Source organism: Lontra canadensis, unplaced genomic scaffold (genome assembly GCF_010015895.1).
Source record: "Lontra canadensis isolate GAN:19392208 unplaced genomic scaffold, GSC_riverotter_1.0 scaffold171, whole genome shotgun sequence".
In the NCBI taxonomy this organism is placed as follows: Eukaryota; Metazoa; Chordata; class Mammalia; order Carnivora; family Mustelidae; genus Lontra; species Lontra canadensis.
In genome coordinates this window covers 2,028,934-2,053,034 of record NW_022631165.1, presented here as the reverse complement: position 1 = coordinate 2,053,034, position 24,101 = coordinate 2,028,934, and the positions used below count along the sequence as shown (strand labels likewise).

Here is a 24,101-nt window from a genome sequence, read left to right as displayed (position 1 = left end):
TCTCATCTCTGGTAACCAATACTGGCAGTTGTCTTAAAGCGATGGGCTCATTCTACTCCTTTTCCAGAAAAAACGGCCCCAGGGCCAAGGCTGAATACCCACAGCGTGACAGTAAAACGGCAGTGACAGCGGTCCTCCATGCGGGGAGAGGCTGGCCGGGTTCCCGACGCCAGGGCTCTGCTTCAGAGAACTCGCACGGGATGGATGCTCCTGGCACACTTCCCATTCTCCTCAGACCGCTAACAAAACCAGGTATTTGACGACTACTCCTCAGTGAGTCCGCTTTCCGTTCTTCCTGTGCGTGCGTGCGTGCGTGGGGACCCCAGGTGCTCGAGCACTGACCTGCCCCCACGCTGTGCCCACCACGGCTCCTGCAGCACAGGCCACGGGTCAACAACACATCTGTTCCAGAGCAAGCACGAGAGTCCCAAGGAGCACTCGGGCAGACCCTGCACCCAAGGCAGTGCACACAGCACACTCGGTCTTCTTCGTGCAACTCTGACGGAAAACCTGACTGCACTGCAGGACGGGCAACCTTCCCAGACAGTAAGATCACGCCACTGGGTGCTGGACAAGTTGGGATGGTGCATGCCGGAAGCATTCCGGGAAACTCTCTGGCTGACGAACTTGCCCTTGTGGGTGTTTTGGGAGATAAACTCAAAGGAGAGATGACGGGGCTGCAACACGGAACTTGTTTCTTTGGGAGCTAAAACTGCACGGAGAGAGGTGGCTCTCCGCTGCCAACTCCAGGCCTGGGCTGGTAACTGCAGGCCCCCAGCAGGAGGGAGGCGGCTCAGATGTCCGTGTCTTCCAGTTCACTGTCCCTGGGACAGGCAACTGCGGTCCTAGCGGTTCTGTGGCTGTGGTCTCCAGCCCGGCAGGCGGTCTCACGTGTGACCTGGGACCCGGGGGACTCCCCGAGCACGAGTGCGGTGTGGCTGCAAGGGCGTATCATCTGGATTCTGTTAGATATTGCTTTTCAGGGCTGAACACTTGATACTCATCCCAGCACTGGCCGTGGATGGACTCTGGGAGAACATGGGGACTCAAGAGTGGCTGTGTGCAGGGGGCTGAATGTGACAGGCGTTTCTGCCCGGGAACTGAACCCAGAAATGGGAAGAGATGATAAAAGTAAGAACTGGAAGGGAGCACATATGATGGTGGCTGAAAGTGCCTATGACGTCATCAAGCTAAAAGGACACACCAACTGGACCACTGGCTTCCGTCTGGCTGATCTCACTGAACCCGGCTGCAAATCTAGCCAGGATCCGTCCAGGGACATGATGGTGGAGGGAACGCATGGCACCGAGAAGGAAGTCTTCCTGAGCCTTCCGTGCAGCCCAAATGCTCCGGGATGACCCAGTGTGATCAACCGGAAGCTGGATAAGGAGGTTGCTCAGCTCAAGAAACGTGCAGACACCTTGCAGGACGTCCAGAAAGACTAAAGGCCTGTGACCTCCGGCTTCTAGGCTGTAGAGATTCCAACACCACCATGTGATGACCCGTGATCTCCTATTTTCGCCCACGTGCACCGACCACGGTTCACTGTCCTCCTCCTCTGTGTGACTCCGGGCTCTCAGACCCGACGCCCGCACGCGGTTCAGTGCTTGCAGTGTGAGCAGCACCTGGACATTTCTCCACCCATCAGGAAAAAACACAACCGGCCGGACGGATGCCAACTCACTCCTGGCGTCTGCAGCTGCCTCTGTAACCTGGAGAGCTGCTGTGCCAGGACCCATGGCAGTGCTGGGACCCTCTGCCCCCCGACAGTCACCAGGCAGGCACTCCTCCATGCCGATGGCCCGACACCACTTGGACCCCCAGCTGTCAAGTGCACTCTTCCAGCCAGGACATCGCAGCTTCTCTGGAAGACGCCCCAGGGGCTTCTGAAGTTTGGCGTTGCAAGAACTCCTCACGCGTACACTGACGACGAGCCTTTCCTTTATCACTCAAACCCTGAACTATGGGCCTCCAGCACTGCAGCTCCACCAGCACCGGGACCAGACGCAAAACCATTGTGTTCCGACACATGGACGGAAGGCGCGGACATCCGTGCATCTGATGGGAAGAGAGCCCTGGCGTGCTGTAGCTCCGCAGCTCAGTTCCGCCCAGCGTCTCTGAAGCGGCTCCCCCATCCCCCCCACCCCATGCATCGCAGAGCGCGGTGACAGCCCTTGGTGTGGCCACGGCTGCTGTGGGCTGAGAATGCACATCTCTCTGAGCCAACGTTCCCTACTTATATATGAAAAATGTTATGAATGTCCTTTTATTTTAGAATGTATCATTAAAAGCTACAATAACAGTTTCAGATAAAATTTAAAAATGTTTTTCAGAAATCTTCAATTTTATTGCAAAACAAGTCAGCCAAGTGCCCTGAGGTCCTGTTGTGTGTCAGGATCTCAACGCAAGGATTTACGGGATGACACTGAGTCAGTGATTATGGCAGACGCAACTGAAGATAGCTACTAAGAGCCCCGCAGAAACACCGAGGCCTCAAGAAATGTCTAAACCTGCACATATTTATACTGTAAACCTGAAACCTACTCCTACAGAAGATTCAAAAACAACAAAGCACACAGTCCAGCAGCCGCCAAAGCAACGACGTCACAGTCCAGTGTGCAGCCTCTGAAGACAGGCACTGCACACTCAGAGAGATCGGGGGGAGAACGCAAGGATCCTCTTAATGCTGTGACACGGTTACCATCATGCCCCTTGGGCTGTGCACTGACAGCCACTGTTGTAAGAACGAAGTGCCTCACAGGCCTTCCCGGCCAAGTAAGAGATTGCGCAACCTTCGGCCATCAGCAGCCCAGAGACCCTCAACCTGGAGGGAAGGGAAGAGAAGCTGAACAAAGGGAGGGAAGGCAAGAGGCCTCGGTCCTGCCAGGAAGCCAGGATGCAGGGCCCTGGGGAAGGCCCTAGACCCACAAGCCATCTGAGGAGTGACCCCACAGCTGCATCACAGAAGGTCCTTCTGAGGGACCCCGGCACACGTGGGCCCGGGAAGCGTGGGCACAGACCTGCCTGGAGTGTGCGGCCAGGTGGTGCCCACACCGTCCAGACGAAAGCCCCTTCCTCCCACACCAACACTCCTAAGCAACACCACTTGAGGAAGGGTAAACTCCCGACAAGGGCAGGTCATTCCACTGGGCTGACATCTAGCTGCACTTTTTCCAGAGACAGTAATTTCTAACGGTCTGCACTCCTAGTTCATGACCCACTGCTTCTGCTCTGCACCCTGCCTCCCCCTCTTACCCCTCTAGGCTCACCTAGCCCAGCCCTCCAACCAGCCTGCCTTCTCCCTCCAACCCCACGCCCACCCCAACACACCTCCCTGCTCATCCCTGAGCAAGACTCCCCCCTGCCCAAGTGAAAGGCGAAACTGTAAAAAAAAGTAAAGAAAGTGTCTTCTCACCATGACCAAGCTGGAAAACAGAAAACAAAAACATGGACGCGTTTGACTTTGTAAGAATTTACAACTTCTATACAAAAGTACGCACAAAAACCTGAAAGGATAAAGTGAAGAAAAATCTTTGTGAAACATAAAACAAAAATGTTCCTCATGTCCACGGCTCCCAGAGTCAATTCCAGAAAGACGGAAAATGTACAGGAAGAAAAATAGTCGAAAACCACGAGTACCTTGAAAGACAAACAACATGCCCAAGGGCATTTCCCTCAACTGGAACACAGATGCACATTCCCATGACCCATTTTTAGAACATCAGGGTGCGCAGGGGAGGCAAGAGAGCTGGGGGTTCCCCGGCACTGGGGCCACAGGGCACTGCATTCATGGGCTCCCCCACACTCCACCTGCCAACCCAGGGCTCCCCGTTACAACACCCAGGCAAGTGGGAAAATCGAAGAGAAAAGGATAATCTGTGACAGTAAACCCTTCAATGTCCCACACGCCTCACCCGGGGGCAGCAGTCATTTGGCCGGTGGTAAATCCGCATCAGAAAGCAGATGCTGGCAGGGCCGGGCTCATGCAGCCCCAAGGGCAGCAGCCCCGAGGGTCTCAAACCCACTCATCCCCCAGATCAACACCTCCAAACCCCCAATTCCAGCTGGACCCTTTCAGGGTCCTTGTTTCTGGAGCATTAATAGCAGCAAGGGAGGTGTGAGCCGGCGCAGGGCCCTGGCAGGCAGTGGAGACGGAGGCCAGGCGCACGGTGCTCTCGGTCTCCCGCCAGTCAGCTCCGCACGCTCCTCCGCTCTCCTAAATGGAGCGCTGCTCGCGTCCGTGAATTCTTACCAAGGGTTTCCACTGGCCTGCTTCTCCAGTAATAACCTCTTCTCATCTTCGGAGAACTCTAAGTCCAGTTCAAAAGAATTAGTGTCCAGGTCATGGATATACTGCTCGATGTTGCTGCCCGCCGTGTGTGGCAGGCCCGCATCCGCGGCGGACAGGGAGTGGGAGGATGACGACGAGGACACCTGCATGCAGCCGAACTGGCTCAGGAGGTTGTCGTACTGCACAGAGAAGAGGAAGAATGAGACCCACGTGCCACTTCCCCTGGGCCCCCAAACCAGACCCAGCAAGCTCACACCCCGGAGGTCCCGAGGCCCTGCGGCCACTGACTCCTCCTGCACTGGAGGGCAGGCCCCTGAACCAAGGCAGGACTGGACGCTGACAGTTCTGGTCCCCCTCCCGATGGGCTGAGCCCCAGTCCTCAGCCCCAGGAAGAGGAGACTCAGGACCTGGGGCCCGCTGACCTCTGCAAGCCCCTGCCACCCCAACCAGGGGAAGGAAGAGGAGGGATGGGTGGCCTCCTGGGCGCAGAGGCACCCTCCTGTGAGCTCAGGAGCCCTCCTCCTTGATGCTGTGATTCAGTGATTCTAAGTCTGTGGTTGTCACTCTATATCCCAATTGGACTGACCGCATTCAATTAAAAAAGTATATATCCCGTTTAACTACGGCAAGTATTAAACTTGGTACAGAGTCGTGTGCTCTTCTGGAAAAGACTACAGACCGGTGGTGACAGAAAAATGGACTTCCTCATAGATGTGGCAAACAAGTGAGGCCTGTGCAGGCAGACACCCCTGGGGCCAGCGAGAGGGCCAGGGAGCCCCCAGCAGAGACCTGAGGAGGGGCGCTCGCCCTTGACAGCCTGCTCCGCGCAGCTGCGAGCCCCACGCCTGAACCCCACTGCTGCCAAATACGAGGCAAAGAGCCACCAGCCATCGCTGAGACCAGAGTCTGTGTGTCCTTCCAAGTCCCCTGTGCCTCCACAAAGGCCCGGGCTGCCTCCCTTGAAGATGGGCCCCAGACAGAGCACCCCCACCCCAGCCCTGCAGACCGTGTCCCACCCTCCCTACTCACTGCCGGGAGTGGTCTTCTCCCTAGTGCTCGCACGGCACAGACAGCAGGCTCAGCCCCACCTCACCGGCTCCTGGCTGGGACTGACCCTGGACCGTCCCATGGCCCGTCATCTAGGTAAGGTCTTCTAGCACATTCTCTGCTTCTGCTCTGTAAGGACTCCCTGGGCCAAGGCCGCCTCTGTTCAACATCCCGAAGTTCACAGAGGCTTCCATGAGCACTCGCTGCTCCTGCACGGAGGCTCTCTCCCAGGGCTCCCCACCTGGCCCGCTCCCTCCAGGGCCAACCGCCAGCACCACCACCAGCCACGGCAGCGGATCAGGAACACACAAGAGAAGCGAGCGCCTGTGCTCTCTGTTCACTGAGCAAACACCGTTCCCAGTCCCTTGCCCCCGGAGGGAGCCCCCTTCCTGCTGAAAAGGACCGCAGGCTCTCTCGGGGCCTCCCGCACGAGAACACGCCCCTGCGAGACTGTCAACGGCCACAGACCGGGAGCGCCCCGTCCCGTGTGTGACACCTCCCCGGGGCTAGGCTCCCTGCACCGTCCGCGCGGAGAGTGTGGCACAGCGAGGGCTGCCTGAAAACCCACCAAGGCTTTCCAGCCCCGCAGCTTTGAAAGCTGAGGCTCGGCCCCCACCAGAAGGAAGCCACTGACCAAGGGAGCTGGCTTTACGATGGCCACACCCGACACGGAGAGGCCGGGGCTCTTGGCGCAGCGGACGCGACGTGCTGGCGGGCAGACGGCCTGCCCAAGACCCTGACCGTGCGTGCACACGTGTGTACAGGCACACACAGCTCCACGAAGCTGAGCCCCCAGGCGCTGAGCCCTGAGTCAACAACGGCGCAAGTGGCCGCTGCGGAGCTGGGGGACGCCCCCGCCCACCCACTCTGACCGGCGCGGCCCGGGAAGGACGTGAGGCCCAGGAGGACGGAGTCTTGAGGCGGGGTCCCCCGCAGTCTGCACACGCCGAGGCCGCCGGCAGCCGAGACCACCGCAGTGCGGGAGGCAGACCGGGAGTGAGTGCAGACGGCTACCCACATCTAACCCCCTTCAAGTCTGGGCACAAAGGATGTTTTAGGACAACGAAAGGGTGATGTGTTGTTTACAACAGTAAGCAGGAGACAGAAGAAACTCGGTCCCTGGGAGAAGATATGAGCAGTAACTCTGACTAAGCTCTGCATGACTTCTAGAGAAAATCTAAGCTCCCCAGTCAATTACTGCGGCACTCTACACACGGGAACTGGCTCGAATGAGCCGTGATGACAGAAGTTACGCCGCGAGAACGGACTGCGGATGGTAACACAAACATGGGAAATCAGTTTTAAACACAAGGGCTCACGGTAGAGGATGAGGAAGGAGCACAGGACGGCCAAGGAGCCGGTCACGGGTGGTGTGAGGGAGATGCGTGCCGCTCGCTGGCCCCCTCTGCCCACTCCTGTCTTCACCTCCCCCATCAGGATGTTCAAACAACGAAGTATACTCAAGACCCCACCTCGACCACACACTAAAAGCCAAAAGTGACCAGTGTCCAGCCTCAATGCCACGTCCCCCAGAAGTTCAAAACAGCAGCACCCTGGGCTTCTTGAACACGAGAAGCATTCCAGAATGTCTCCAGACACAGGATTACAAGGCACCACCCAAAAGCAGAAGACAGAAGCCCAGGGGGACAGCATATCGGGTTCTGCTCCCACGGGCTCCAGTCTCCTCAACCCAACAGCAGGCTCCCTCTGGGTGAAAACGAACTACAGGAAGTGCCCTCACTTCCTGGACCTGGCAATCTGTGCTCGGGGCAGATGGGCAGGGGGTGCTTCCCTGGCCCCCTACTGGGGAGACTTGGATGGGGGCTGCACAGTGCTCAGCCACCAACAGGTCTATGCTGGCCCCCCTCCAGCCACGTATCCCACAGGCTGGGCTCCCAGAGCCCCAGCACAGACCCGCTGCGCACCGAGGAATGATGGCACACGGCACCGTGGGGCTGTCCCCGACACACACATGCATGTGCATACGCACACCCACAGACACACCCACGCATATGCCCACCCCAACACACACACAGAGTGCGTGCACACTCGCACACACACACCACACACTCACAGACGCACACGGGCCACGCTCGGGTGCGCGCGTGCACAGGCCATTGGGCTCACGTTTCCATAGCAGTCCTCGTCGTCCTCCGACATGGCCGGCAGGTAGGCGGTGAGCTTCGGAGGCGTCTGATGCTGCAAGTTCTCCCACATGATGGACTCGAAGAACGGATGAGCTCGCAGGGGGCCATAGCCTCCCATTTCCTCACAGCCTAATCGCTTTGTGGCATCTAAAACCTGAAACAGAAGCCAACACGTGTCAGTCCGGACCGACTCTGACTAAAACATTCTCTGAGCACTCCTTTTCCTTCAGTGTCCTGTGGCCTGTTCCGCCCCATCCCACGGTGTGCTGGGGACGGCGGAGTCACCTCGGGGCCACATCTACCTCTCTCAAGCTCCTAGCCTTCCCCTCACAAAGGTGAAAATAACCCAAAATCTAATGAATAGCAGCAAGTGTTCTCTTTAAATACACAAATTAAAAATGCTACAACCAAGAAAAAAATGAACACACTGTCTTTAAGAACAAGGAGACGGAGGGTCTGTCCGGACAGCGAGCTACCACAGACAGAACACAAACGCCGTGTGATCCCACCGTGCTCACCTCAAAGTGAAGCGGTCTCCTCCCAGGTTCAGCTTCGTGCCCCTACACCCACCGAGCGCCAGCACGCTGCCCACTGACGGGCCAGGCCGAGCCGGGACCGACCCTGTTCCCCAGGACGAAGGGAAAGTGAAGGGGGGTCCGGCAGCCGCGTGTCGGGGAAGGGGCTCTGCGGCTGCTCAGCACAGACGAACACGGCTTTCCTGAGCACACGCCTGCCTTGTCCGTAGCACCCGGGTGACCGTTCAAGCCCCCTGCAGCAGACGCTATGGCTGACGGCCAGAAATGTCACCGTGCAGGGTTTACAGCCACCTGCACTGTGACACGCCCAGCCGCTCCAGCAACCAGTAACTTAAAATGCTCTGCGTGCTGACGGACAAGTGCGAAGCGACACAAAGACTTCCTGTCCTGCTAAGCCAAGAATCGGGCATCTGGAAACTGAAAAGGACTTACAGAGATGAGACAGATGACACCAATCTACCCACACTCGCTATCAACCCGAAGACACCCTTTGGTTAAACACAGGAGCCTCCAGGAAAGCTGCTCTGACCACAGGTTCAGAGGGACTCAGTGTGTGTCTGTCCGATCAGCGTGCAGAAGAAAATTCAGAATATTTACCAAAAGTTTTTCCACAAGGTCTCTTGCCTTAGGGAAGAATTTTTCAGGGAAGTCATATTCCAACTTAATGATCTTCTGAAATATAAGATATTCATTTCTGTAAAACAAGAAAAGCCATCACTTTGACAGAGTGACGAAGCTCCCCAACACAGAGCTTTAACATTCCTGGCCCAGCAGTCACCCTCTCTCCCTGCAGAAGCCCCCGAACCCTGGCCCAGCCCTGGCCCAGCCCCAGGGGCTGCCCCCTCCCACCTCTGTTGCATCTGCTGCAATGGGCGCGGGGGCGGTGGGTGGGCTTACCCCGCTCGAAAAGGCGGCAGTCCGGCCACAAGCTGGTATATTATACATCCGAGAGCCCAAAGGTCTGAACTTTGAGGGAAAAAAGAGAAAAGAATGACATTTGTAAAATTTCCGTGACAAGCACAGTTCACTTCTGACCACGCCGTTTCAGCCTCTGATCTACTTCTGTCCTTTAAAACCAGGTCAATGTGAGGCTGGGAAGCTACTTGGGGTCCTTCTGGAGGGGGCTCCCTGGGGACCTGGACTCCGAGGATCCCAGACACAGCAGGCACCATGGGGCCAGGCTGTGCAGCCATTCCCACAGACCTGCCACTGCCCGTGGGGGAACCCAGCTTCCTCACAGGACCCGTGTGGACCTGAAGAGGCAGCAGAGGTCACTCCTGACTAAAGAAACATGGACAGTGACAGAGAAGCCTTCTTCCAGCGCGGGGAGGCGGGTAGCGGTACTGGTGAGGGGGCCTTGGCACGCACTGCAGGCGGGTAGAGTGAGGAACCAACTTCCATCCTCTCACATCTCCAGCGTTTCCCCCCAGGCCACAGATGCAAGCCAGGGGCCGAAGGAGACAATCCATACGAGGTGCACAAAGCAAGCTTTAACTCTGTCCCTTCTTGGACTCATGAAAATCCCTACTCCTCCTTTATAAACACTTTAATTCCACATTTTACAAGAAACAGTTCTAAACTTCCCTAAGTTGTTTCCAGAACCAGCTGGCAGGGACCCTGGAGGGGGCGCTCTCCTCACCCGTGATGCCGCCACTCCCTTCCCACCCCACCCTGCCCTCGCGCGCCCCTCGGCGCCCCTCAACGCCCTCTCAGAGCTCACGGCTGACACCGACCTTGCCTATCTGGTTTCCTCGGGACGTCTTTCATTCTAGCCCCAGCTCAGCACTACAAAGGCATCGAGACACAACTCCTCCCGCACCATCAGCTGCCTTCCCTGAGCCCCCAGTGTGTGAGGACACAACCAGCTTCTGGAAAAGGCCACAGCCTGGACCTCGGAGATGAGACCATAGGGCGCAGGTGGAAGGACCTGGCCAGCTGTGGTGCCGAAGGACACGTGACACAGGTTAGAACATAAAACAGATCAGAAATCTGAGGCATGACATACAAGTGGAGTGAGGGGCACTTAGAAAACAAATCTACATTCTACCCAATAACTAGTTTTATACTCGGTTTTCTCTACTGTCTAGTTAAAACGGGGAGCCACACAAGACAGACACCAACAGAAAAGCCTTGGCCCTTGGGAGTGGCAGCGGCTGGAGACTAGGCGGCAGGCTATTGGGGGGGCTGCCGTCTCCAGAAAACAGGACTGGCGGCACAGCCAGGCCCTGGGCTCCGCTCGCCGTGTGCATTATCTCAGTGTCTACCACCAGCAGCTCTCCTACCATTTAAGATGGTTTGTTAATATAATAAACCCTGAAGAGGGAAGCTGGTGTAACATTTCTGGAAAGCAGTATGTACCAAGGAGTTTTTAAAAAATTTATTTATTTGACAGAAATCATAAGTAGGCAGAAAGGCAGGCAGAGAGAGAGGAGGAAGCAGGCTTCCTGCTGAGCAGAGAGCCCGATGCAGGGCTTGATCCCAAGACCCTGAGATCATGACCTGAGCCAAAGGCAGAGGCTTAACCCACTGAGCCACCCAGGTGCCCCACAAGGATTTTTAAAATGCTAAGTTAGACCAAGTCATTCCTCTTCCTGCAATCCAAGCAGAGGACTGTGAGGCAGCCCCAGCAGACTCGGGACAGGCATGGGCACCCTTCCATGCTGGGGCCTGGCATGTGCTGCACGTGGCAGTCAAGCCAGATTGTGCGACGGAAAGGAAAAGCACCTGGCTGCCAAGAGTTAAGGAAGAGCTCAATGGACTACAGTAAATCCACGTGCTGGAAGGGCACAGGTGTCACAGATGTCTACACATGACCTCAGGGACACGGAGAGATGCTGGTGCCATGACCCCAGGAACAGGCTCAAGCTGAAGTGTCACATGAACCTGCAGAAGTATGCAACTGGAAAGACACGCCAGGTCACTATCTGGCGTCCGTCAGCAGGCGGGAGACGCCAAGTGTTTCTTGCTCTTTTACCTTCCATGTTTTCTAAGCGTTCTTTATAAAACACAGGTGTCACTTTTAGAATCAGAAAAGAAATCTTAACTATTTTTGAATAAATATCATGATTTAAAACATTTAAAAGTGTAAGAAGATACGCAATGAGGTCTCCCTCACAGAACTATCTCCGCAGGCCCCCTGAGGGCCACTGTCCCCACTTCTGGTGCACCCACCCAAGAGAATTTCAATGACAGACAAGTCAATGTGGGGTAGACATTCTCTTTCCAGTTTTCCCACAGAAGGCGGTGGCCACTCTGTGTCTTCCTAGCTCACCCAGTAGAGCCCCCATCGGTGCTACAGGGCTGCTTTATGCTAAAAACCCCAAATCGAGGGAAAGCTAGCCCTTAGGCAGCCATGAGACATGCTTCAAGAATCTGGGCCATAGCACCCACCACCCAGAGGAGGGTTTCCCAGCCTTGGCTCTACGGACCCCCGGGGCCGATTCACTCCTGCTGCGGAGGCGCATGTGCTTCTCACCACGCCGAGCAGGGTCCCCGGCTTCCACCTGCTAGTCAGCAACAGCACTCCCCTTCCCACCCCTGCCAAGTGGTGACAGCAGAAGCGTCCAGACAGGTCCCAATGTGCCCCAGCTGAGAAGCCCTGCCCTACAACTACATCTGGCCCATGGTAAGAGTTCCCAATCTGTTGAGTAAGAGTAAAAAACAAAAACACAGAACCCAGAGACCGCTAAGTGGCCCAGCCACCTTCATGGCTCCCTATGGCTCTAGCCCCCAGAGAGTCATTAAAAAGCGGTCACACTCAGCAACAGAGCCACCCCAGAGCCACTCAGTCTTCTGCTGCCTCTGGCAGGGCTCTGTCTCTCAGAACAGCGGGTCCTTGCAACCGGTCAGTTGCAAGGTGTCAAAGTGTCAGTACAGGACACTGACCATGCAGCCCTCCGGCAGCTCGAGGGAGCCCCCACCCCGCGCCCCAGCAGCAAAGAGCCAGGGGGAAGCTCCAGCCGCAGAACCTGTCATCCGAGACGGCTCTCCACACGGAGACCCCAGACCCTACTGCCCCCTCTCTGTCCTCCGCCTGCCTCGGGCCCACACAAGGCCGCTCTCCCAACTTCTCCCTGCTCCTAGCCATCGGCTGCCCCACCCTCTTCTCCCCCGCTGTCCCGCTGACTCTTCACTCTCCAGACCTCTTTCTGTGAGCAGAACCTCACCCATGCACCTCTCATTTTCAAGACTCAGGCCCTCAACCCAGACCCATGCCAGTTCTAAGGACTGGGTAGGGATAGCTCGCACTGGCTGGGCCCTGGCAGTGAAACCAGCTCCAACCCTCCCACACGGGCTGCCTTCCCGGCCTCTCCCCACACTCCGAGGAGCCTGGTTTGCTTGAGCTGACCTGTCACCTGCCACCGCCAGGGAGCACCAGCCCGAGGCAGCGCAGAGGCTCAGGGACACGGCAATGACTACAGACCTCTTGGCCACACGTCTCCCCCACTGAATAGTTGCTCCTAAAGGAACAAGATCAAATCTCAAAGCATCGAGCCGCAGTAGCCCCAGAAAGTGTAACACAGAACAACAGAGAGCACACAGGTTATCCGAGAAAGATACTGACTAAGGTCCCAAGAGGCACTCTCGTAACTGTTAACTGTACGTGAAAAAACAGACGTCACAGCTACCGTGGAGAACAGAAAACAGTCTGGATCAAGTGAAAGCAAGTTACCTTTTACAGGCCGACTTCTCGGTGAGCAGCTCTGGAGACACATACTGGGCTGTTCCTACAAACGAGTTGGCCCTGGCTGATGAGAAGAGGAGAAAGGGAGGACGGTCACACACTGAGACAAGCATTCCGCAGCGCTGCACCGCGGGCACTCACCCACCGGGACATCCCGGCTCGCTGGCAGGACCGCAGCTCTCGGGCACAGCACGAGTCCCCTGGAATCGGACTGTACACTCCCGAGCCCCTTCCCGGTCCAGGGCCCTCCCCTCAAACCCCCTTTTTTGGGGCTCTCTCCTCCAAGAGTTGGCTCAAAGGTCACCCGCTCCGTGACACCAGCCCTGACGGCCAGGGCAGTCCCTCCAAGCCCCCCGGCCGCACAGACACACCAGAGAGGCATTGGCCCCGCCTCCCGTTACCTGGGAGCATCTTGAAGACAGGCGGCCCGTCTATCTGGTTCACTATTGCACCTGTGGTGCCGAAAACGGCCCCAGACACACAGCAGGCACAGAAGGGACACGTGCAGATGTGGGAACAGGCCTGACCCCGTGAAGGCTACGCGTCCCTAACAGAGCCCATGGAGGTTAGGGGCACTGAGGGGAGTGAGACCCAGGAGCTCCAGACAGGGAACCTTCTCCACACCCACCGCTCTCAGTATGGGCTTGGGGAACACCAGGTCTGCCAAGCTCGACCCACAGACCCCCAGGGTCAGTGACAGCAGGAGCCTCTGGACCTGCCCGTCACACAACAGATGACGCACCACCAGCTGAGCCATCCCAGCGCATTGTGTGTCCCCTGACATAGGGGACAGTAAAGCTATTCTGCCTTTCCCTGTCACCGACAGACAAAGAACCGGGGTTTCCATGGGACAGCTGCCCACTGTGTGAGCGTGTGTGAAATGCTGTGTCACCTCCGACACCCCCCAGGAGACGCCCCCCATCACTTGCCGTGACCTGCCATGCACGGTCTCCCACCCCAGCCCCATGTGAACAGCACCCTGCGCGCGCACGGAACAGCTGTGGGCAAGGCTCCCGCCCTGCTCGGACAGGACCCCGGAGGAGACTACCTTTCCCAGCAGCAGGGTCCAGCTCGGCTCTGTCTCCTGTCCAGCACCCCGTGGCAGACGGGAGACCGAACCGCAGATTAACATCGTTTTGCTCCAGGCAAACAAGCCCCGTGACTGAGCCTGACCCTCTCACAGATCAAATGGTCTTTCTTCTCAGTATCTTTAATAATCCCTGCTAGAAAGTATTTGTCCCTGAGGACACATTTTCCTGAACTGACCTGAGAAGTGAAACATCACAGCAACACACCTACCAGCGAACAACCTCCAGCCCTCCAGGCCACGGCTGAAGCCAGGGACACCGGAGGCAGCAACCAGCCCCACGCAGGGCCCTGCCAGGTGGGCTTACTGACAAGTGTCTGAGCTTCTCTACTCAGGGCTCTCAGCGGGGGACAAGCAGGCCCCCGGGGGACATCTGGCAACGCCGGGAGACATTTCCCGCTGCCACAGCAGGGGCGTGAGGGAGCTCAGGTCACCTCGTGGACAGACCCCACAGGCTACAGACAGCAGGAGCACCCCAGCGCCACACGTCCCCAGGCCCTGGGTGGCCTCTGTGCAGCCTCCCTGGGACAGGGCTCTCCCACCCTCTGGAGGCACAGCCGCAAACAGAACAGGTGGAACCAGCCCCATTCTGGGACGTTCTGGAGGACAGGGAGCCGGGGAAGGGAGAAGAGCCAAACGTCCCTCACTGTCCCTGCTCGGCTGTGTGTCTGCTGAGTCGGGGGAAGCAACCTTCTCCTCCTGCACTGACTGGAGGCTCTGAACTGGGCACCTCAGCCTGGTGCTGACAGAGAAATGACTTGAGGTTACAGCTACCTGGGTCAAACACAACAGACCCATGTTTGGTCGGTCTGCAAAATTCTTGACCGTATATGGCTATAAATAGCACATCTGAATTAAAATGCAAACGGAAACCAGGGCGCCCAGCCACAGCAATGCGGCACACGGCGTCTGGGCTGAGAGAGGCCACCGCATCCCCGCTCACCACCCCTGTGGTGGCCTTGAAGTGCGGGGGCTCACCATGGGGGAGACTCTCGACCAAGAGACACAGACGGAGCCAGTGTACTCGCTCTTCCCCACGTGTCCCCAGACATGGTCTCTGTCTTCGTCAGCGTTCCAAGGGGCGATCCTGGGTACTGGGGCCCTGGGGTCAGCAGGAGCCCCCAGGGGAAGGCAGGGGAGAGCCACGGGCGCTACCCTTCCTGCCTCACACCATGCCACACCCCTCTCCTACCACGATGCCCCCACCTGCCCCGAGCTCGAGAGGCTCACAGTCCCCCTGTGGGGATCCAGCCCTGTTGCCTCCTTGGCCCTGCTATACTCAACTCTCCCCTCAGCCAATCACTCTCCCACGCAGACTGCGGCTGCATCTGCATCCTGCCAGGACCCTGAGCGACACTGCCAGGAGCACTGAGGTTACTGAGAAGAGGAAAAAAGAACCCGAGAGCCAAAACCAAATGAAACCGTTCAATGATGCAATGAATCAAAGAAATGCAAATGAAAACAGCGAAAGTAAAAAAGGAAATACACACCGTCGACAAGGATGTGAGAGGACACGCACACCCAGTGCTACCGGTGGGAATATGGAAGGGTGTCGTTTTCAGGGGAGCAATTTTACAAAAAGCACCAAAATCCACAGAGAACAAACTTGCCCTCTGAGCCAGCAGCTCGACCCTGGCACCTCGCCCTCAAGGACAGATCCAGCACAGGCAGGAGACAGACACGGACCCTGGGAGCCCCGCTCGGTAATTCACAGCCTCCACTGGGCGTCTGTTCTGCACAGGCAGCACGCGCTGCTTCCGCAATTTTTTTTTTTTTTTTAAGATTTTATTTATTTACCCGAGAGAGAACAAGAGTGCTCGAGAGCACAGAAGATGAGGGAGAAGCAAACTTCCTGCTGATCAAGGAGCCCCACATGGGGCTCGATTCCAGAATCCTGGGATCACGACCTGAGCCGAAGGCAGACGCCCAACCAAATGAGCCACCCAGGCACCCCTGAGATTCGTTTTTTTAATGCTATTATTAAAAAGTTCTAAAACTGTATTTTTGTATGGAAAGATTTGTGCATAATTAACTAAGTAATTCATAAGTAAATAAGTAATTCAATAATTTTGCCTTTAAATAGCTACAGGATGCACCAAATAAAGTCTAAAAGACATACACCGTTCCCGCCCCAGCCCGTGGGGCTTTAAACAGTGAATCAGGATGTTATTAGGGCTGCGTGGTTGCTGCAGGCTTTCTGGGCCTGGCATGGCTTGTCTCCCATGACACCTGCTGCTTCCTCTCCCCCAGGAGCCCATGCACACCTTCATAGAGGTGGGACTCCAAGTCCCCAGGGAGGTATGAAACCCACCCCGAGGACAGGAGCTCTCGTTAGTCATGAGATGAAAGACTCCTCTGGCGTGTGGAAGAGAAGAGGACTACCCTCAGAGTGATGTTCTAGAAGCATAAAACATGCAGGATGAGACAAAGGACGAAAATACCAAAATATTAAAGCAGTGACCGTGAGCTGTAACAGTACGTGATTTTCTTTATCGATATAACAACGAGATCTGGCAGGTCTAACAGAATTCTGAAGCCGGAATGGGCACACGTAACAGATCAGGAAACTGACAGCCGAAGGGGCGCGTGGGGGGCGCAGTTGGCTGACTGCTCCAGCTCCTGGTTTCAGCTCAGGTCAAGATCTCGGGGTCGTGGGATGAGCTCAGCGGGGAGGCCGCTGGAGACTCTCTCTCCCTCCGTTCCTCCCCCAACTTACAGGTGCTCTTTCTAGAATAAATAAATAAATCTTAAAACAAACCAACAAACAGGAACCCACGACAACTCTAAAGGAACAGAGGGACGCATGTGACCGCCCCGGATGAGCGCAGGCACTTGTTGCCCACCTTCACAGTCAAAGAAACGTTTCATTTCACTGAAAGTTTGGGGAAAACAGGCAACTTTTTCCTCTCAGCTTCACGGACAGCCGACTTCTATGCATGACAACTAGGGTAAGAGCCATAGAGAGCATCAGAAATGCAGAGACAACCTAGTTCCCTGCCCCCAGGCTCAGAGATGAACCGAAGGCCAAACTGCTCTACCAGTTAGAAAACCAGGCCTACAACCCAGCACTGGCCGGAACGCTGCCGTTTCCACGCCACTGACCCACTGGAAGCAGGCCACAGGGTGAGGGTAAGGAAGAGGGTCTCGGGCTGGGCTGCTGTGTGCACCCTGAAAGTGAGTCAAAGAAACTGACCAGCATCCTGGGCCGTGGAACACTCCGGCCACTGCCCCGGACTCAGAAGTGCCAGTGACGACGAAGCGACCTCAAGCGATGTTCCTGCGCTCAGCGAACACCTACACTCTCCTCAAAGCTGGCGGCGCAGACTGCCGGTCTCTTACCCGTACGCCCACAGGTGAAGCCCAGCAATCGCACTCCTCCAGCGGGCCGCGCTCTTGACCGAAGATGAGTGAACTGAGCACGGCGACACGTGAGAAGGAGTCTGCACCGCCGCCAAGTGGCGTTTATCCCGGGAGCACAAGAGTGGTTCAACGTGTAAAAATCAATCAGTATACTATGTGTCATCAGCATAAAGGGGAAAAAAAACACACGATCACCTCAACAGACTGAGAAAAAGGATCTGACGAACTAACACTCCTTCGCGACAAGCATGCGTCACAGAGTAAGAACAGAAAAAACCTCCTCAGCTGGTCGGGGCGTCCAGGAAAGCCCCACGGCGAGCGTCCCGCTCGACGATGAGAGACGGAAGCCTCTCCCCTCCCATCAGGAACACGACAAGGACACCTGCCCGGGCCCCGCCTGCTCCGTATGGCCCTGGAGCTCCGACCACGGCAGGGAGGCAAGGGGAGACAACAGGCATCCAGAGCGGAAACGAAGAAATGAAACCGTCTTAAATCACAGATGACTTGATCTTACACAAAGTTTTGAGGAATTCATTAAAAAACGATCACAGCTAAGAACAAAGTCCTGCCAGGCTACAGACACAAGATCAGGACACAAAAATCAAGTGTGTTTCTGTGTACTTGCAGTGGATAATCAAAGATGAAATTCAGAAAACAATTCCACTTACAAGAGCCTCAAAAATAAAATACTTAAGAATTTCCTAAAAACAGTGCAAAGCTTGTAGGCTGAAAACTATGAGAGGTTTTTGAAAGAAATGACAAGACCTGAATAAAAAGACGCCCTATGCTGAGGGACCAGAGGACTTCGTACTGCTGTGATGGTGACAGCCCCAGACAGCTCTCCCACATTCCCACCCCCATTGCGGGCCTTGGCTCAGCACAAGGCTCCAAGGCCCAGCAACACCGCAGGGAGTACCAGAATGCCACTCCGTCTAAAAACAATGTTCCCCGGTAAGGACCAACCACGTTCTGTTTACCCATCTGCATGATCACCTGACGGACACGAGTTGTCTCCATATTCTGGCTATCAGACAAAAGCTGCTCTCAACAGTCCTCTACACCTTTTCTCCATAAACATGTTCTCCGCTCTCTTGGGTATGTGCCAGGGAGTACAACTGCTGAGTTACACGCTAACTATGGCAAACTGCCACCTGACTTCCAGAGGGACTGCACCATTTCACGCTCCCACCTACAGGACACGAGGGCTTGGGTTCCTCCACACCCATGCTAAGGTTTGTCATCACTGTTGGTCACTGTGATCACAGCCGTTCTAGAAGCAGTGGCTCAGTGTGCTTTTGATCTGCATTTCCCCAACGACCTTGAATATCTTTTCATGTATTTACTGGCATTTGTTTGTCTTCTTTGGAGAAACATCTATTCAAACCCTGTGCCCACTTTTAAATTTTTATTTCGTTTTATTTCTTAAGTTATGAAATTTCATAAGTGCCTTAAGATACACGATTTGGCAATATTTTTTTCACTTTCTCAACGGTAACACAGCACAGAAGTTTCCCAACTGGACAGAGCTATTTCTCTTCTGTGGCTCATGCCTCAGATGGCGTATCTAAGAACCACTCCCCGCCGACCCCGAGGTCATGGAGATTTACACCTACGCTTCCTTTCAAGAGTTTCAGTTTCTGCATTCTATATTCACATTTCTGCTCTACCCAAGTTCAACTTCGGAGTTAGCTTTTGTACGTATGGTGTGAGGAAGGGGTAAATCATGTTTTTGAAGAACTGGTCAACGCTGAAGGATGACAGCGAACCGGTTCAAGGTTGTCGCAAGTGGCAAATAAAGGGGAAAGGAAAGCAAGCACTTACCCTATTTTGTCTCTGTAGTTAATACCACCATAGCTAACCAAACAGTTACCATGGGGAAGTTGTCCTTTAAAGAATTCCAGCCCAAGAATGAAAGAATTAGACTGTGATCATTCTGCATTCTCTAGAGAATTAATGGATCTAGGCCATTATGGCTAAAAAGGGCTGCTGACATCACAGGGAGAGATGACAGGGTGTTATGAGTGTCCTAATGGAGAACACACCCCCCAGCTCTGGTTGTGGGAGGACAGAATCTGCATGTGATCGAGGGGCCAGATCCAACTTCCCATTTCCAGCACATAGAGGGGACAGGAGCATTGTTACAGGACTCCGCAGAGATGCAATCAGGAAACTCTGTTAAGACAAACAACCTGGTTTCTTCAACAGACTACAAGGGAAAAAATGAAGAATGAAAAAGAAATTTAAGAAACAAATTAGCTAGGCCCACTGTGGAGCTTTATTTAAATCCTGATTCAAGCAGACAACCACCAAAAAATCCTGATGTAGAATTATGACACCTGGAAATTTAACACAGTATTCTGGGATATAAAACAAATACTGTAGTTTCTCATTATGAAAATGGTTTGCTGTTGCAGTTATATATATATATATATATATATATATATATATTCTCTGACTGCTGCTTTGCCTACTTGTTGACAGAGAGAGACACAGTGAGAGAGGGAACACAAGCGGGGGAGAGGGAGAAGCAGGCTTCCCGCCTAGCAAGAAGCCCGATGCGGGACTCGATCCCAGAACCCCAGGATCATGTTTAAGTGGGTTAAATGATCATGATCAGTGGGTTAAGGGAGAGGTTTAACCCACTGAGCAGCCCAGCCACCCCTACAGTTATACTTTTTAAAAGAAACTTTATAGGGGCACCTGGGCAGCTCAGTGGGTTAAACCTCTGCCTTCAGCTCAGGTCATGGTCTCAGGGTCCTGGGATCGAGCCCTGCATCGGGCTCTCTGCTCATCAGGGAGCCTGCTTCCCCTTCTCTCTCTGACTGCTGCTTTGCCTACTTGTGATCTCTGCCAAATAAATAAATAAAATCTTAAAAAAAAAAAAAAAAGAAACTTTATACTTTAGTGATAAATACTAAAATATTTACTGGGAAAACTAATTGATGGTGGAAATCAGGTCAAAAGCATGGTCTGAATTTTACAAAAAGCAATTACTCTCATGTATCACAGCTATGACTAAATAAACACCAACCAATACTGAGAAGACCAGAGTAAATCATTTCTCGATATAGAGCTGTACCTGGGGGTCTAAGTATAAGAACTTGACTCTGTGCTCCAACATGTGAACTTGGCTTTGGGGGGGGTGGAGATATCCTGCTCATGCCACACTGGGGGCAAGGCAGAGGCACTTGGCCAGGGTCCAAAGTCCACAGCACAAGACAGGGGTGGTCAATACTGGTCTGAGGGTCTGGAAGATGGCCATCCATGGAAGGTATAGCTGGAGTGAGTGACAGAAATGACTTCGGCTCCACAGTCTCCCCGCCCCGCCCCTCACGGCCCCTCTCCAGTCACCTGCCAGCCCTCCCCCCTTGTTTAGCGAATGGAACCTCCACATCTGGCTGGATACCAGAAAGGTCCCCATGGCTCAAGACACATTTTTCTAGACACAAACCCTAAGTCTGAACCTCTGTGGCATCCTAAGCTCCCCAAACCTCTTACAAAGAGGGCAAAGACCAGGGCCACAGCCACAGACAAGGAGCTTACTGGCTTACTCTGCGTGATTAAGCTGTCCCCACTCGGGGACAGGTCTGGGACCCTTGTTAGGGTAGGTTAGAAGTCAAAGTCCTCTGTGCCAGGAAGTCCTCCTCAGTCTCACATACCCTCTTCCACAGCTGGCTGCTGTTTCCTATCTCTGCCTCTCACAACCACAGGGCCACGCGACTCCAGAGGAAGCAGTGAGATACACAGGCACAACCTGTGTCTGTCTGGGAAGACAGACAACCTGCCTCTTGCAGGAGGATGCAACAAGCTCAGATGCACAGCACAGCTAAGGAGCCTGGGCCATGTTCCCGCCGACACCTGCTTTCTGCAAGCTTAAGATGTCTTCAGGAATCCATCTCTGCACGAAAGGTAAAAGCTAATGCAAGAATAAATTCTAAGGGGCGCCTGGGTGGCTCAGTGGGTTAAGCCGCTGCCTTCAGCTCAGGTCTTGATCTCGGAGTCCTGGGATCGAGCCCCGCATCGGGCTCTCTGCTCAGCGGGGAGCCTGCTTCCTCCTCTCTCTCTGCCTGCCTCTCTGCCTGCTTGTGATCTCTGTCAAATAAATAAATAAATAAAATCTTAAAAAAAAAAAAAAAGAATAAATTCTAAGATTCTGAACTACTTCAAACAGAAAGTGACAGCAAGTCATTATAATGAATCCCTCACGTAATTATACATGTTTTTCCCTCTTTCTCTAAGAAGGAAAAAAAAAGCCAACTCCTCTGTATATATGGGCTCTCCCTGGTTTACAGTGTAAGCACTTTCTCAGACTTCTCCTTCTAGAAAGAAAGAAATGCAGGTGTATTTCACTATTTCACCAAGGCATTTACATTCTTCTATTTTCTAAACGACTACAAGGCAACAGGACTAGCCTGTGCCAAGTATCAGATTCTAAAGAGCATGTGAGGGGCGGGGGGAGCGGCCAGAGCAGACTGTGAGGGGGCTGGCTTCTGAGGCTGACTGGGGGTGCCCACAGGAAGTCACACACAACATGACAAGAACAGGACCACGGCATTGCCCATTCAGTTCTCCTGGGTCACGGGCAACACTTACGGCTACGGGTTACACCATATCCTCAGAAACTCGGCTGCCGGCCATTTCGACGTGACTGCAGTAGGAACGAGTCCAACCGATCAAGGTTTCGGGGCATCTCACGAGTGCCCACAGGACACTTGTGTGGAAAGGGAGCCGCAAAAGGCGGGCGAGTGGCACCAGGACTGAAATTTGTTGAGAAATAAGCGTGTCTTCCTTGACTGCAAGTTTTGTTTTGGCCCCCAAGGGGTGGTGCCCTAGGAGTCCCAGAGAAGTGCCCAAATCCCAGACGTCGTCTTGGCGACTCAGTGGGTGTCTGCACAACAGGAAGGCACCAACGGAGTCCTCACACCAGTACCACGAGTGAAAACACGGGGCTGCGAGAGCACCCGGAAAGCAAAGATAAGGCGCGCTGCTGAGAACGCAGAGGCCCAGCCAGGTGCGGCCGGAAGAGGGGACCCCGAGCACCAGCCTGCCAGCCGCCCTGGGAGCGCACGCTCCCTAAGGAGGCCTCCGTTCAACCTGAGGCAGAGCAGGCCTGCCAGGCTGAGCTAGAGGGCTCTCCCGCTGGTGCGTGGGGCTCACGGCTCCCCTCTTCCGCAGGAAGGCAGCTCGAGCGAGCTGGGTGCTTCCACCAGAAAGCCCAGTCCTTCTCATGGGTCCCCACAGGCCCTGGCAGAGGCGAGCACGTTGCCCAACCCCTCGGGACAGGCTCAGAGTAGCTCTGTCAGGGACAATTGTCCTGACTCAAGGTTCATTTTCAAGGTCCCTTATTAATTTCAAGGTCCCAGCTGGCTAGCCAGGACACCCCAAGTCACTCTTGTGGCCCACTTTACTGTTAGTCACTCCTCAGGCGATGGAGCGGTCATGATGCATAAACCAACACCAGGAATTACCCTAAGGGAACAGTGATAAGGAGGGTTTGTAATTATAAACGTGCGCCTGAGGAGGTTAGACATCAGCCCCCACGTGTTCTGTGACTTCACAGAACCTCGCTCTGACCAGCGCGCCGGATCAACTACACCGCGGAGATGGGGAGACAGAGGGGGCTGACGGCGGGCACCGGGATACAGGGCAGAGCTCTCCCCGTTACAACCGACAGTCCCGACGCAGAGGGCTGGGAGCGGACTCCACTGACCCCACACACCCGCACAGAACACCAGGAACGCATGTGGCACCTGGCATCCCTCCGCCCGGCAGACCAGGCGCCCACTGCCCAGGCCTTCAGGCAGAGCCTCCCCGAAGCCAGGGCCTGCCCCGTGAAGGCTTAAGTGTGTACAACAGCAGGGGTGTGGCGAACACGTCACTGGCAGTGAATACGATGCCATTCGACGCATTTCTGAGAAGCTGTTTTCCATCTGGAACACTGAGCTGGACGTCTGGGAAGAGGGCGCTCACGCACCTTGTTTACTCTCTGGGGACAGCACTTTCGCTGTTCCAAAATCCGTGATCTGGATGTGCATGTCCTCATTCAACAAAATGTTTTCTGGCTTCAGGTCCCTGTGAAGGCAGATTTGGTGCATCTGAGATGACATATCTCAACAGCGATGTTATCACAAACACTAAATTTGCTGAAAACAAATGAACTGATTAAATACTTCTAATCTTCACGGACTAACAACCAAGAATGAGAGTCTACAAAGTTCACGCTGAGCAAATACCAGCTGCGTCTAATCGGTACGCTCCCACCACGTCACTTCAGAAACGCATCTGTCATTTTCAATACGCTTTTTGGTAAAACTGTATGCCAGCATTTTTAACCCGTAAAAGGCAGATCTTGGGAACCTACTGTGGTCAGGTCATCATTTTACAATATATATAAATCCGCCACCACGTTGTACACCTTTGACTTACACAGGAATAAGTGTTCACTGTTTCTTGATAAAACCAGAAAACAGGATTAAAATATTAAATTTTGTGGGGCGCCTGGGTGGCTCAGTGGGTTAAAGCCTCCGTCTTCAGCTCAGGTCGTGATCCCAGGGTTCTGGGATGGAGCCCCGCATCGGGCTCCCTGTTCAGCGGGGAGCCTGCTTCCCCCACTCCTCTGCCTACTTGTTTATCTGTCAAATAAATAAATACTTTAAAAAGTCTTAAAATGTTAAATTTTGTTATGTGTATTTTGCCACAAAAACCATCTGTAACAGGAACAAGAGAGCTCGTACGAACACTTTCGATTTGACAAAATCGGAGAGTCACAGAGATAGAGATCAGAAATGAGCACGCATGCGAGCTCCAAGGTGGGACGGACAGCACCAGTTGGCACGGCCGAGGGCGCCACCGGCCACCAGCGTCACCCGGCACTGGGAGGCCCCGTGAGTCTCAGCACCGGGTGACGTCAGCTTCTCCTCAGTTCTTACCAGGAGGCCTCCCATCCCTC

The 24,101-nt window shown here is 54.6% G+C and overlaps 1 protein-coding gene across 2 annotated transcripts in view; it reads right to left on the bottom strand.

The window, feature by feature from the left end:
• Positions 1-24,101, bottom strand: part of PDPK1 (3-phosphoinositide dependent protein kinase 1) — a 69,510-nt gene that overhangs the window by 5,719 nt on the left and 39,690 nt on the right. The window contains exons 6-12 of one of the 2 annotated variants that reach the window (XM_032845882.1): positions 23,127-23,224; positions 12,694-12,769; positions 8,919-8,987; positions 8,619-8,715; positions 7,466-7,639; positions 4,253-4,470; positions 3,442-3,639 (exon numbers count right to left, since the gene is read on the bottom strand). In XM_032845882.1, coding sequence (XP_032701773.1) covers positions 3,582-3,639; positions 4,253-4,470; positions 7,466-7,639; positions 8,619-8,715; positions 8,919-8,987; positions 12,694-12,769; positions 23,127-23,224 — 790 coding nt within the window. In that variant the 3' untranslated portion in view covers positions 3,442-3,581. Of the gene's footprint in view, positions 1-3,441; positions 3,640-4,252; positions 4,471-7,465; positions 7,640-8,618; positions 8,716-8,918; positions 8,988-12,693; positions 12,770-23,126; positions 23,225-24,101 lie in introns of those variants that run through there. The other variant, XM_032845883.1, reaches the window with a different exon arrangement.